Here is a 15339-nt window from a genome sequence, read left to right as displayed (position 1 = left end):
GTTTCGATTTTCGCCAATGTAATGACTGTTCATATCACAAAACGATGGTGGTTGATGGAAAATATCATAAAACGACTATTCGCCGCGTAATTAAAGAATTATATATTTAGCTCAACAAATAACAAACGCAATATATGTAACAATAATAAGCAAAAACAAAAACTTAAGTCACACTTAACCCATTTATGCCTAGTGTCTAGAAAAAAGGCCTTGGCAAACAGCGTAGACCCAGATGAGACGCCGCATGATACGGCGTCTCATCTGGGTCTGGGCTGTTTGCTTAAAGGGATTTGCGTAAGCATTATTCTAAATATAGAAATTAATATACTAGACATCCGTATTTTGGAAATAAATTGATCCAATTTAAAAGGATGGGAGAGTCCACGAGGCATAAATGGGTTAAACAGTATTGAACTTGGAACACGTGCTATCTGTTTACAATCTACAAATGTTTTCGAACAAAAATCATCTTGAAACAAGAGTGAATATACAAGTAAACAACTGCTAAAAGATGTATCAAACATTTATAAACAAAGTATTAACAATGAATCAATCGAAAGAACGGTGGCGGACAGGTACAAACTGATGTACTCGTCCCAACACACTATAAACCCTTGGCAAAAAGTAAAGAAAACACTGATAAAAACTGACTTTCTCGTCTCTACACACAAACAAACGTTGGAAAAAAGATAAAATTTGATATATTCGCACAAACACAATATAAATCATTGGAAAAAAGCGATAACAACTGATATACTCGACCGAGCACATTATACATCATTGGAGAAAAAACACGATATAAACTGATATATTCGTCCAAACAAACTATAAATAATTGGGAAAAAAAGTTGACAAAAGAAACTGACAAAATCTTCTCAAACACTACGCAACGCCTAAATTCCATACCTGACCATCGGGCATTGGTGGTTGTGGTACGTCCGGCACGGGTCGGTACAGCTGGTCTTCATACAGCACGAGTAGCAGGCCGGGAGTCGGGGAGAGTCCCCCGTGCCGTCGGCGACGGAGACGCGGCACTCCGGCCTGGTGTCCAGCGGAAGTAGCTTGGAGCAATTCTTGGAACACGATTCGCAGTTTTCGTGCAGTCGGCGGCACCTGCAAGTAGAGTCGTTGTAACTGTTACATAATTCATATGAAACGCATTATGGGAAAACGGGGCTTAATGCATTTGCGAAGTGTTCGAACAGGATAATCAGGGATGACACTTTCAACTTTATTGGATTTTTTATTAAAGGATGTCTCATTCAATGAAATTATTTTGCGGAAAGTGTACCAAGTGTATTAAACCCCTTTTTGAGAGAGGGTCTCGTATGTGTTTAGATTTGGTAGAAATGAACATGATGTACTTATGATAAACGGCGACTTTTTCTATCACAACAAAACACTGTAAGTGTCTCATTGACTCGAATGAAATATAAACAACAACATATTATAAAGCATTCCTTTGTACACTGTATTAACTCAATAGTGCGCCAATCTGCCGTATATGAGCATCGTTCAGGAAAAACTGGGCTTAATGCATGTGCGTGACGTGTAGTCCCGGTGATTCCTTAAAAGCAAATAGTGTCGTCCATGATTAATTTTGCAGACTGTGCGGAGTTTTGCAAACACCCGGCTGAGTTGTTTTCCGGAAATGCCTACAGCAAGTACCAACCTCTCCGAGTACTCCTCCCAGACTGACTGTGTGGTTCGGTAGTCCTCGGGATTGATCCCATAGAAGGCGTCACTGAGGATGCCGGGCTTCGTACAGAATATCGAGTTGCGGCGGGCCTCGGTCACGTTCGGGAAGCTCTCCGGTTTGCTGTCGCACGGCTTCAGAGTGTTCAGTCCGTCACTGGTGTCCCCTTTGTAGTAAACGTTCTGAAAAACCCAGTGGCAAATATTAAAACTTACTAGAATTGTTGGTGTCTTGCAGTCAATATTCTGCAACACGAAGGGGTGAAATGTTACATTATACTTGCAATTAGTGGTGTAAGTCTTGTAGTAAACGTTCTTAAACAAATCAGAGCCGCTGGGGCCAACTGAATGATTAAAATAGAAGAATTCTTTATGTGTGATGCATATACAATCTGAAATAGTTCCTTCTCCACTTACATTATGTTTGATGTACTTGTACTCATACTGATAAGGCAGGGGGTAGGGGCAGTATTTCTTGAGGATTGGCCCGGGTCCCGGGAACTCCCCGGGGGTGAACTCGCGGGAGTGGTCCACGGGTCGGAACATCATCACGGGCTGGGCGTCCAGGAGCGTAATGTCCACCCAGATCTCTGATCCCAGACCTGGGCAAATAAATTATAGCAAACAGATCTATTATTTATGTATTAATCAGTCCTAGGAAGAAAAATTATGTACACAAATGGTTCATGAACCGTCCTCACTCAAACGCTGAAGTATGAATTCAAACGACGAAATTAGTATGCCATCTTCATGCCGAAAATATGAAATAATACACCATCAGATAAACATAGGATACCCGCCAACACTTAAATATCGCGTAGGTTCTGGCCACACCTTTAATATGGCCTACGTACCCGCCACCCCTTTCTTTAGCAGAAAGCTGAGTTGGTTGTTCTTTACGGGATTGTATGCGAACGACGTGTATAGATTGTCCTGGGAGACGCCGGAAGTGTCTCTGTCGTCCAGAACCACGTTTCCGGTGACGCTCGGCATCCGCAAATTGGATTTGTCTGAAGAAATTGATGCTTCAATAGGACTGCTAATTATTTTTGCAATTATACAGTAGGCGTGTATGAACTGACATTTATTAGATGTATTTAACTCATGTCTTAAACATTGTTTACCGAAGTTTGCATTCAAAACCACTGACCAAAACATGAGTTAAAACATTAGAAATCATTTAATAATTAACTTGTGTATTTAAACCTTATAAACATAAACTATATTAGTTCAAATCATTGATATGCAATTCAAAATTTTAAATCACGCATTTGAAGTCGTGCAGTTTAATTTGTATGTTGAAGTTTTTTTGTTTTGTTTTGTTTCATATATCGCCTCACTGATGCAAAAAGGTACCATGTGCCTTCTAATTTCAATGTCACATCGTACCTTCTCGCGCCAAGGAGGCGATATTTGTCACTCGTGTATTGGTCATATAAATGATAAGCTCATACAAAACTGTATGTCAAGTATTGACAAACCTGTTTCTACTTTTTTACAGAGTCTCGTATATTTTTGTAAATAAACAAACAATGTTCGTGATTTGTATGAACATCGAAAGTTCTACCTCAAGTGTAGCACAGCTTATGAGAAAGACATGTAAATAAACACAATTTGTAAAACATATGTTTGAATTTGGGAACGACAAAATGTTTAAAATTAAATGTTCGTAAATATGGTTATACCTTTACATTCTCTGTTCTGCATGGAGCTGCATTGTTTGTACTCGAACTCGCGACTTCCGTTACATTTCGGTTGGCACATCAAGCAGACGGCATCTTTACGTGCAGTACAGGGCTCCTTCACGTAGAAGTTCGATCCGCAAAACTGAGTACAGTCTTAAAATCGTGCAAATGAATATTTAATTTTGATAATATTAAGAAAGTCATTTCGTACATTTCGCTAAATTGTTAGAAATATGATACAAATCGCAATCTTTTTAGTAAAAAGTGTGACAGTAATGACTTTAATTGCGATATTTGAATCTTATTATAATTATGATATTATGTATAGGATTTAAGACGAAATAAAATCATCACATAAAACTAGTATTATTTCATTACGGTAAAATGAAAAACCCAGCAGCAATAATGCAAATAAATAATTGTATAGTTTTACTTGTGAAATAGATGTCCATTTTCTGAAAGATGTTTCATTAATCTGTACTAGATTTATCAAATATACGACAATAAAACTCGTTAAAATGTCCCCCTTATAAGCACAGACATGGAAGTCATAAACATGGCAAGGGGACATAACTCAGTCACAAGTGGAAAAATTCACGTGAAAAGAATGCCAACATTTACAAGTCGAAAAAATCACGTGAAAATAATACCAACATTTACACTATTCTTATGGAGATAGCATAATTCAAGTTTTAATTTAGTCCCCTGAGGACGTTAACGTAGGTTTCTCAGCGGAATAACATTGTGCACGACAGTTATGTCCATGGGTAAAGGTTATGGGCAGACAAATCATGAGTAACTACGCGTGGAACTGTGTCTTGCAAAAATCGATTTTTCTCAATGATTGCGCAAAAGAAACGTATGCCTTTTAATAAGGACGGACTACCTCGACAGACACACAAGCCGACCAACCGACAAAAAAGTGACTCCAATACAACCCTTTTCAAGCTTTGCTTGCGGGAATTTAACAAGCCTACACAACTCCTCCATACTTCTGCATATCCGGGGAAGTCCCTGCGCCTGGTTACATGGCTGATACTCGTACAGCCCCTGAGGACATGGGTCCGAGCAGTCCAGGCACTGCCCCTGATACCAGTACAGGTTGCTTTTCTCGGAGCACAGACACTCGTACGAGCCCTCCGAGTTCAGGCAGCCCGATTTGGGGTTTGGGCACTGCATTTGTCCCGTGTGGCATTCATTGATGTCTGGTAATAAAAGATCATGGTAAATGTCTTGGCTGTATTTGCCCGTGAAAGACTTAAAAAGAAACATAAAATAAACCTGGCTGCATTTCACTACCGTATGTACACGTCGTAGTCAACGACGTCTTTATCAGCATCGTCACTCTCAATAGCATCATCATAACGATTCCTGACACTAACATCATCATCATCAGAAGCAGAAGCAGAAGCAGCAGCATAATCACTATCATCATCATAGCATACATTTATAATCGTAATCAACATTAGCATAATCACTAATAACTGAAGCAGCAGCAACATCATCGTCGTCATCATCATCACAATTCCATTTATCCACAACTTACCTATGCAGTCCCCGCGCGCGTTCTTCTGGTATCCATGACGACATATGCACTCCCCTGTGTTCTCGTCACACGTGTGTTTGCAGGTCACGCCGTTACACAGGGTGGAGTTCAACTTGTGAAGAATGGGTTCGTTTGACACTGAAATAGTGACGATGAGTATAATATATTTCAATAAATATGTTTGATTATTCGTGGAGTTTTACTGACAGAAACGTACATACAATCCAGTGCAATTGTATCGAATAACTTACGCCGAGAAATGAAATAATTTAAGGTGGGCCTCGCTCACAATCTTAAAACAATGTCGAATCCCGGATGAGATATTTTTAATATGTTGTTTTCATAATAATAATAATAAATTATTTATTATTATTATTATTATCATTAATATTTTTCTTAATATTATAATGTTTGAATAATTTTGAATATATATTATAGTATAATGAACATACATTGAATTAAATTGTTTAATGAGAGAAACGTTAATACAAAAAAGAGTGTTATTTAACAGTGTCTGCTTCGCACGTACCAAACCAATTGACGCTCTCTGCATTGATGACCTTTAAGGTCTTGTCTTTCGCGCAGATCACCGTCGAGTTGTTGTAGGGATAACTCTTGGGCACAAACACAACTATATTCACAGTCGTCTCCCCTGTCAGCGAGGCACAATATACTCCGGACATTATACTCAGAACGCAGAATACGGACAGCATCATCATGTGTAGACTGTAATAAGAAGAATATGGGGGAAATACGAAATGATACGCGTCATGCGAGAAGGGTCTTATGCCATATACGCATAGGTTCGTCTGGAGCCTGGTTTTGAGTAACGCTGTTCGCATTTGTCATTAGACGCATTTCAGAATAACGCGGGTCAACTACAACACGTGAGTACGTGAGTAACAAGTTTTATATGATTGCTGGCCGCATTTGTCATTAGACGTATTTCAGCATAACGCGGGTCAACTACAATATGTGAGTAACAAGTTTTATATGATTGCTGGCCGCATTTGTCATAAGACGTATTTCAGCATAACGCGGGTCAACTACAATATGTGAGTAACAAGTTTTATATGATTGCTGGCCGCATTTGTCATAAAACGTATTTCAGCATAACGCGGGTCAACTACAATATGTGAGTAACAAGTTTTATATGATTGCTAGCCGCATATGTCATTAGACGTATTTCAGCATAACGCGGGTCAACTACAATATGTGAGTAACAAGTTTTATATGATTGCTGGCCGCATTTGTCATAAGACGTATTTCAGCATAACGCGGGTCAACTACAATATGTGAGTAACAAGTTTTATATGATTGCTGGCCGCATTTGTCATAAGACGTATTTCAGCATAACGCGGGTCAACTACAATATGTGAGTAACAAGTTTTATATGATTGCTGGCCGCATTTGTCATAAGACGTATTTCAGCATAACGCGGGTCAACTACAATATGTGAGTAACAAGTTTTATATGATTGCTGGTCGCATTTGTCATTAGACGTATTTCAGCACAACGCGGGTCAACTACAATATGTGAGTAACAAGTTTTATATGATTGCTGGCCGCATATGTCATAAGACGTATTTCAGCATAACGCGGGTCAACTACAATATGTGAGTAACAAGTTTTATATGATTGCTGGCCGCATATGTCATAAGACTCATTTCAGCACAACGCGGGTCAACTATAATATGTGAGTAACAAGTTTTATATGATTGCTGGCCGCATTTGTCATAAAACGTATTTCAGCATAACGCGGGTCAACTACAATATGTGAGTAACAAGTTTTATATGATTGCTGGCCGCATTTGTCATTAGACGTATTTCAGCATAACGCGGGTCAACTACAACACGTGAGTACGTGAGTAACAAGTTTTATATGATTGCTGGCCGCATATGTCATAAGACGTATTTCAGCATAACGCGGGTCAACTACAATATGTGAGTAACAAGTTTTATATGATTGCTGGCCGCATTTGTCATAAAACGTATTTCAGCATAACGCGGGTCAACTACAATATGTGAGTAACAAGTTTTATATGATTGCTGGCCGCATATGTCATAAGACTCATTTCAGCATAACGAGGGTCAACTACAATATGTGAGTAACAAGTTTTATATGATTGCTGTTTGCATATGTCATAAGACTCATTTCAGCATAACGAGGGTCAACTACAATATGTGAGTAACAAGTTTTATATGATTGCTGGCCGCATATGTCATTAGACGTATTTCAGCACAACGCGGGTCAACTACAATATGTGAGTAACAAGTTTTATATGATTGCTGGCCGCATTTGTCATAAAACGTATTTCAGCATAACGCGGGTCAACTACAATATGTGAGTAACAAGTTTTATATGATTGCTGGCCGCATATGTCATAAGACTCATTTCAGCATAACGAGGGTCAACTACAATATGTGAGTAACAAGTTTTATATGATTGCTGGCCGCATATGTCATTAGACGTATTTCAGCACAACGAGGGTCAACTACAATATGTGAGTAACAAGTTTTATATGATTGCTGGCCGCATTTGTCATTAGACGTATTTCAGCATAACGCGGGTCAACTACAATATGTGAGTAACAAGTTTTATATGATTGCTGTTCGCATATGTCATAAGACTCATTTCAGCATAACGCGGGTCAACTACAATATGTGAGTAACAAGTTTTATATGATTGCTGGTCGCATATGTCATAAGACTCATTTCAGCATAACGAGGGTCAACTACAATATGTGAGTAAGAAGTTTTATATTATTCGTATAGCTCAATTGCGTCGTAGCTTACTTCTAATTGAGTCACAACTGAGTCCTTATCCTGCAAAAAGCAGTCTTGGTGGCTTAAGATCTAAAGAACACTCCACGAGTGGGGATCGAACTCAAGACATCGATTTCACAAGGCGAATACTTTATATACTACGACGCGATAACATCATGTAATCAAATATATCTTTTAGGTTATGTAAATTCGTAATTAACCAGTCATGCTAATTTTTGAAAAATACAATATAAGTGAATCGCTTAGTGTAGTGACAACGTGGTGACGATAAGCAAATGTAAAACAACTACAAATAACCATTTACCAAGATTGAAAAAAAAACGCGCGAATAACTAGGCTGAGTTTTAAAAATGAACCAACGTAGTAATTTGCAAAATATAATATAAAATAAAGTTCGCTTTGGGAAACCGATGCCGAATTCACGTGCGAAACGTGTCGTCCCAAAAGGCTTAACACAACGACATTTTCCGGCTGAAATTTTTTTTCGCTTAAAAAGATACTTCCTTTGAACAAAAAAAGGCAGAAAGTGAAGTTCCAGATGAGCTTGTGCGGACTGCACATGTTAATCTGCAACGACATTTTACCTACAGGCATTTAGCCCCGAGAGTTTGGATAAAATGTTAAACACAAACGGATAGTAAAAACATACACACGAACTCAGTTTGAAACCACAAACCATTGCCCTGTGTGTTGGTAAAAAGTAACTTCTAACAAACAGTAAACTGTAAATGAAAATTACGTTTAAATTGTTATAATTAATTGTGTCAATTATACCTTTATAGAAAATAAACGTGTATAGGTTACTTCACAGAACCTAAATAACGTTAAAACCTAAGAATTGAAGCACGCCATTCATTGCACACATAACACTTTTGAAATTAGAAATACGGTAAACATTTTTAAAGGAAACAGTGTCGTATTCGTTATGAAAGCAGACATACAATGTATTGATATACATTTACAATTATTAAAATAATTAGGTTTGTTTTGTTACAAACGAAACTCAATGAAATGTTTTATTTAGAATATTTAACCCATTTAAGCCTAGCGTCTTGAAAAAACGGCCTTGGCAAACAGCCTAGACTCAGATGAGACGCCGCATGATGCGGCGTCTCATCAGGGTCTGCGCTGTTTGCTTAAAGGAATTTCTGTAAGAAATATTCTAAATATAGAAATAAATACACGTGAAATCCCTAATTTTGGAAATAAATTGATCCAATTTAGAAGGATGGGAGAGTCCACTAGGCATAAATGAGTTAAATTATTACGACAACTCTCCCGGGTTTACAACGCACAGTAACGGGCATCTGCATGCGTATTTTCATCATCTTAAATTTACATTATATACTGGCGCACAAGAATGTAAAAAAGCAATTAACGCAGTCTGTATTGGATTCGCGTATAAAATTACAGTCTTGTTCGCAAACAGTTACAATTTTAATTATCCGTGTATCAATTTCAAATGCATATTAATTGCAACATCAGTACAAATCATCTTGATATAATCTTTTGTCGCCCTTATACTGTCATAAATTTGTATAATGTCTAAACATGAAGACATAATTGGCTTGTTTTTTAACACCAACGCAAGGCTTGAATATTCATCATGATTTTTTTGTTATTTCCTATCAACAGAAACGTATTTTTAAACTAACAAATTGAATCATACAATAAATTAATGAGTGGAATCGATCATCTCACGACGATCGGGACACAAATATGATATTGCATTCACTCTGGACAGGATTCTATAGAATAAGCTTCTGAAAGTGTGTACATGCAAAGACGAGCATTTGCTTCTGAAATTGTTTTCATGCTTAGACGAGCATAAACTTATGAAATGGTCTACATGCTTAAACGAGCATTTACTTCTGAAATGGTTTTCATGCTGACAAGAGCATTTGCTTCTGAAATGGTTTCCGTGCTTACACGAGCATTTGCTTCTGAAATGGATTACACGCTTATAAGAGTATTTGCTTCTGAAATGGTTGTATATGCTTACAAGAGCATTATTTTGCTTCTAAAATGGTTAACATGGTTAGACGAGCATTTGCTTCTGGAATGGTTTACATACATACAAGAGCATTCGTTTCTAAAATGGTTTACATGCTTACACGAGCATTAGCTTTCGAAATGGTTTGCACGCTTACACGGAGTATCAAAAAGTGAAATACAATTCATTGATTGTCATGGTTTAAGTTTATTGTTTACAAAAATGAACACTCTTTTCAAATTTCGTTAAAAATTCGCAATGCGGATGCAGACACTTTTTCAGTTTATTATGGACGATGACGACGGCAGCCGACAACAACGTGCATCACTTTACTCGATTAGTTGCCCGATGCGTATTTCGTGCTCTGGTGGGTGTCATTTTTTTGACAGTCCCTTTAACCCATTTATGCCTCGCGTCTAGAAAAAAGGCCTTGGCAAACAGTGTAGACCCAGATGAGACGCCGCAGGCATCTCATCAGGGTCTGCGCTGTTTGCTTAAAGGAATTTCTGTAAAAAAATATTCTAAATAAGAAATAAATATACTAGACATCCCTTATTTTGGAAATAAATTGATCCAATTTAGAAGGATGGGAGAGTCCACTAAGCATAAATGAGTTTAATAACGTCGTATATTGATCCCGATTTCGCACTTACTGTTTCGGGGGCTTTCCGCCCTTTTTGCCGATGCTCGCTTTCCGTTCCCTCTCTGTCTCACTGGTCTTCCGCTCGCGGTCGCTTCCGCTAAGTCGTCGCTCCCGCTGGGCCTCCCAAGCCGCTGCCCTCTCCTGGTCGACGCCATTTCCGGCTACACTGCCGCTCGTGTTGCGCTCCCGCTTTCCAGTGTTTGATTTCCGCTCTCGCGACTTAAAGCTGCCCACGGGCGGTGGTGACAGCAGATTCATTGAGCGGCCAGAACTTACTTCAACCGGGTGCTCAGCGCTTTGAAACGATAAATACATAAATTATACCCGGGCTTATATTCACCAAACTTCTGGGTAAAAACCTTAACTTAAAAAAGAAATAATTTAACTCCTGAGATATATTATAGCTACCATTCAGACTTTTTTAAATGAAGACAAATGACGATTTGCCTATACATCAAAGAACAATTAAATAAACAAATATTTAAGCTGGGGTCACCGCATTTGAACGGCCAATAGCAGCACGCTGTAAACAATTAAATACACGTTGAAATAAACCTATTCATAGTGTATGTTTCTGAGTTATATTCATTATCATATTTTACTCAACAAAATCATAAACAAGGTTTGGTATTGGATTTTAATTTCAATATGATCACTTTAGAAATATGGAAGTAGGTCATTCAACAAACTAGCATATCAGATGCCTACGTGCGGACCGACAGAGTGACTCCAATATTCCTCTCTCTCTCGAATTTCCTTTCCGTGGATACATATAACTATAGTGTTTAACATGTTTGCAAACCTGGGGTAGACGAGTTCCCTCTTGATCAGGCTTGCATCCGGCGGCGGAAATACAAACCGATTGACGCTGTGCTTGGAAAACGGACCGCCGGGGGACGGGGACCCGGTTATGGCAATAAGTGTACCTGTGTGGGTAAGAAGATTATTTTGAAGAGTGATACAGACACACACAGCAAACTATGAGAAACGTCATGCGAACATGGGCCTTATGTCATTTGCAGCCAGCGTAGCTCCAAAGCTGCCTCTGCAATCACAAAGTCTGGTCAGGAGCTACTCTGTCCTCATATGAGGCCATTAAACCTTGCGTGACTTTGTACCGTACAGGATGGCTAGCGTATGACCAGACTGTGCGCATATGGCATAATACCCATTTTCGCATGCCGATGATCATATGGTGTAGCTGGACCATTGTCAAGTATTATTTTCCCCATGAAACATGTTCATGAAGAAAACCGAATATGAATATATGACACAATTTATGTTCATTTTTATACAGTTCACACGTATCACGTCAATGTTGGCAAGAAAGGACAGATGATGGAAGTCATACAACAGTGGTATGAAATCAACAACTCAAAAAGTGACCCTTGAGTGTATAATTGTAAACACCGTCAGTGGTATCATATAATGCGATGATGGCACGTAAATAACACAACTGTTTTGTAGCAACGTTCCGGGAGTGAACAGGTCATAAGGAAATCATATATCGTAATATTTTATTTTTTAAATCTTAATTTGAAGAAAACTTCTTATCTTCGCTTGGCTTAAATATGTACTAGAGCCAACTACACAATACAAATATCGTAAATTCACAGTCTCTTATATAATGATTCAACGTAGATGTCTGACAATCTAACATATCACGAACACATTTCTATAAGTATCACTTTCCTTTGTCTGATATGGTAATATATAAGAATGCTGCAAGAAAACCTTTACTTTAAGCGTCAAATCAGTTTCTGGCATCGAGGTAACGCCGTCCTGATTCAGCACGAAATACGACAGTCAGGTTCTTACACAAATTTGAATAAAGTACATTTTTAACATTTGTTTCTCGTCAATATGGTGCGCACAAACAACTTTCAGACCTAGTTATTTAGCATTGACCAAGCAAACAAGATATATTTTTTTTAATTGAAATTTTCTTCGAAATGATGTATGTTTTGTATTAAATTGAAAAGCATGTATTTAGTGTATAATTATGTATGTTTATGACGATGACCTTTATTTTCTTATAAATTGAATTGAGTGCATCTGTTCTTTTATGATGTAATTATCAGAATTATAAGTTCGGCAGACAATATTCTAAAACAATGTGCACAGTTTAAATCTCAGCGATGCATTTGTCTGAGAGTTGTCACGAAACTCGTCATGCAAAAATGGGTCTTATGTCATGTTCGACCAACGTAGCTCAAAACCAGCCTAGTCATTCGCCCAGTCTAGTCAGGATTATACACTGGTCGCTAACGAGACTGCGCGGATGTGTGTAAGGTCCATTTTCAAATGACGCGGGTGATAAGGGCTCGCTGCGCTGTGTGTCAGGATACACTAGTAGAATTCCCCCAAATTTTCATGGAATTAAGTTCATATTAATATGAATATAACATGCCTTTAAACCTAAAGTTAAACATGGTGTTGGTGCTATGTACCCACATACCGTATTCCTTGTTATCAAAGGCGATACTCTGTCTGGGGGACAGCTGCGAGATCTGCCCCATCTCTTTACTCCCGTACGGTAGATACTCGCTGTTCATATCCGGTGGACTGGGAAGCGGCATGCTATCCTGTGACAGAGCCTCCCCGTCGGCGGGTTTCGTCGGCGACGGCGGCAGATCCTCAATATCCGAGTCCTCCAGACGCACGATGTTGTGGTCATAATCATCGTCGACATCACTCCCGGAGGGGGAGTCGCTTCCTATATCCTCACTAAGCATACTGAACTTTCCACCAGGCGACGTTGCCTCAAATCTGGAGAATTTCGGTCTCAGGTTATCGAAGTCAAAGGGGGTTGGGGAGCCGCTGGAGTTGACAACGGGTATCGGCTTCGTCCTTGGGACCTGGTAGTGAGATTCTTTCATCGGACTGGTGTTAGCGGCCTTGAATGTGGACAGCGGGATGTCCGCAGGGTAGGTGTACAAGTCGTAGGCGTCATTGGACTCCTGGCTGACACGTGACCGCGACATGTAGTCCGTTGGCTTGAGTTCAATGTATTGACCGAAGCTGTTGTTTGAGTAATGATGTTCCGGAGTGTGCACCTGAGCATGCGTCTTGGAGGCGCGCGCGGGGGACGAGCTCAGGTCGTTCACCGCTCCCGGCGGCCTTAGATTCAGACCTCTCTGATAAATATTTGGCTCCGCGCGTTGCGGTATAGGTATCTGTCTACTCTGAGATTTCTTAACCTTGGGCGGCAGAACCACCAACATTTTTTTCTCCGCTTGTACTGGAATTACCTTCTCCCTCTCCGAAACTTTTTTCGGGTGCGCAAGTAAATCCCCGTCCGACCTGCTCGAGTGAATATTAAAGTCCAGATTTCCGCGCGGGTTGGGGAGTTTCGCAACGCTCCGGGAGTTAAGCATGACGTGGTCGTGATTCAAGACGTCGTCAATTTCGTCCAGCGGCGTATAGTTCCCGTCGGCGCCGGCGATGCGCTCGTCGGGAGAGAGATCGTCCTCGGACTGGAAAAAGTTGCCAGTGGAGGTCCGGTCTACGCGCTCTCTTAGCGACAACGCCCGCTGTATTTTCTTGACATCAGTCTAAAATCAATTAAAACGTATTATATAAAAAATGTTCCACGGGTTTTATTCCATATACATTGCTTTTTATAAACATTAAAATAAAATTGCTTCCTTCAAATAAAAGAAAACATTTAGCCTAAAATTGACAATTGTGTACGTTTGTGGACAAAGTGCAATGTTTATATTATACAGATTTTAAGGTGCGTCATTCCATATAGGATAGTTTATAAAGTTACTATATTGCACAATATGAGGCATGCAACAGAATTTCGAAAACAAGGATAAAAAATATTCTTCAATATACTCCAGGGCATTGTAACCCAGAACTTTACAAATGAATAATAATAAAAACAATTAAACACAAGCTCATTTAATGACCTTGACATGACACTACCTGTTTGTATTTAACGTGCGTTCTGTCGTCGTCGGCGGACTCCTCGGACTCTTCCATGATTGTCTCTGGCTTGCCGACACCGACGCGTGTCTATTCAAGAAAGAAACCACGGTGATTGGTGAGTAAACATTAGCCTCGTTCTGGGAATACTGTGATAAATGATGTCGCGTTCTGAGAAAACTGGACTTAATTCATGTTCGTAAAGTGTCGTCCCAGATTCGCCTGTGCATTCCGCACAGGCTAATCAGGGACGACACTTTCCGCCTCAACTTGATTATCGGTAAGAAGGGACTTCCTTGGAACTAAAAATACCATAAAAGCGGAAAGTGTCGTCCCTGATTAGCCTGTGCGGACTGCACTGGGACGACACTTTACGCACATGAATTAAGCCCAGTTTTCTCAGAACAAGACACAATGCATGCCCTTAAAATGTCGTTCCAGATAAGCCTGTGCAATCCGCAGAGGCTAATGAGGGATAGCACTTTCCGCTTTAAGAGAATTTTCATTTAAAGGAAGAATTTTCAACACGAAATTCAATTCTAGACGGAAAGATTCTTCCCTGATAAGTCTGTGCGAACTGCACCGGCTAATATGGGACGAAAATTTACGCACATTCATTGAAAGCAGTTTTCCTTGAACGGGGCTCAAACAAAAATACGGGCATTTTCAATAATATTATCACATGATAACCGCGGAGTTTTATCTATAAATAGGTCTTGCGTAAGTAATCGGTGTAATTCTGTCGAATGTTGAACGCAAAAAGTATTGAGTATTTCAGATTTAAAGCAAAGAACACGGAAACGAAGAGCACAATATAAATGTACGATGTATGTAACTTTTACATGGCGGATTCGAATAAATTCATTATTTATTATATATTTCTTGTTATGTTCTCTGTTTATCGACCAATACAAAAATTTCGTTCTGAAACGCGGTTATAACAAGCCAAATACTTAAATTTAATTAAATAATATTTTAACGACGAAGAGGTGGAAAACGTTAATTAAATGGATTCTGGGAATACACCGACTATCACAACAACGATTTGAGTCTCTCTCTGG

General features: G+C 39.3%; 1 protein-coding gene across 4 annotated transcripts in view; it reads right to left on the bottom strand.

The window, feature by feature from the left end:
• Nucleotides 1–15339, bottom strand: part of LOC127833862 (uncharacterized) — a 64424-nt gene that overhangs the window by 17032 nt on the left and 32053 nt on the right. For all 4 annotated transcript variants that reach the window (XM_052359347.1, XM_052359345.1, XM_052359344.1 and 1 more), the window contains exons 7-18: nt 14279–14368; nt 12807–13902; nt 11151–11274; nt 10359–10643; nt 5456–5652; nt 4927–5064; nt 4373–4585; nt 3381–3533; nt 2550–2705; nt 2113–2297; nt 1673–1878; nt 907–1113 (exon numbers count right to left, since the gene is read on the bottom strand). In XM_052359347.1, coding sequence (XP_052215307.1) covers nt 907–1113; nt 1673–1878; nt 2113–2297; nt 2550–2705; nt 3381–3533; nt 4373–4585; nt 4927–5064; nt 5456–5652; nt 10359–10643; nt 11151–11274; nt 12807–13902; nt 14279–14368 — 3050 coding nt within the window. The remainder of the gene's footprint in view (nt 1–906; nt 1114–1672; nt 1879–2112; nt 2298–2549; nt 2706–3380; nt 3534–4372; nt 4586–4926; nt 5065–5455; nt 5653–10358; nt 10644–11150; nt 11275–12806; nt 13903–14278; nt 14369–15339) is intronic.

The sequence above is a fragment of the Dreissena polymorpha genome, chromosome 6, assembly GCF_020536995.1.
Source record: "Dreissena polymorpha isolate Duluth1 chromosome 6, UMN_Dpol_1.0, whole genome shotgun sequence".
In the NCBI taxonomy this organism is placed as follows: Eukaryota; Metazoa; Mollusca; class Bivalvia; order Myida; family Dreissenidae; genus Dreissena; species Dreissena polymorpha.
The sequence above is the reverse complement of the archived record's forward strand: the minus strand, read 5'-3'. Positions and strand labels throughout refer to the sequence as shown.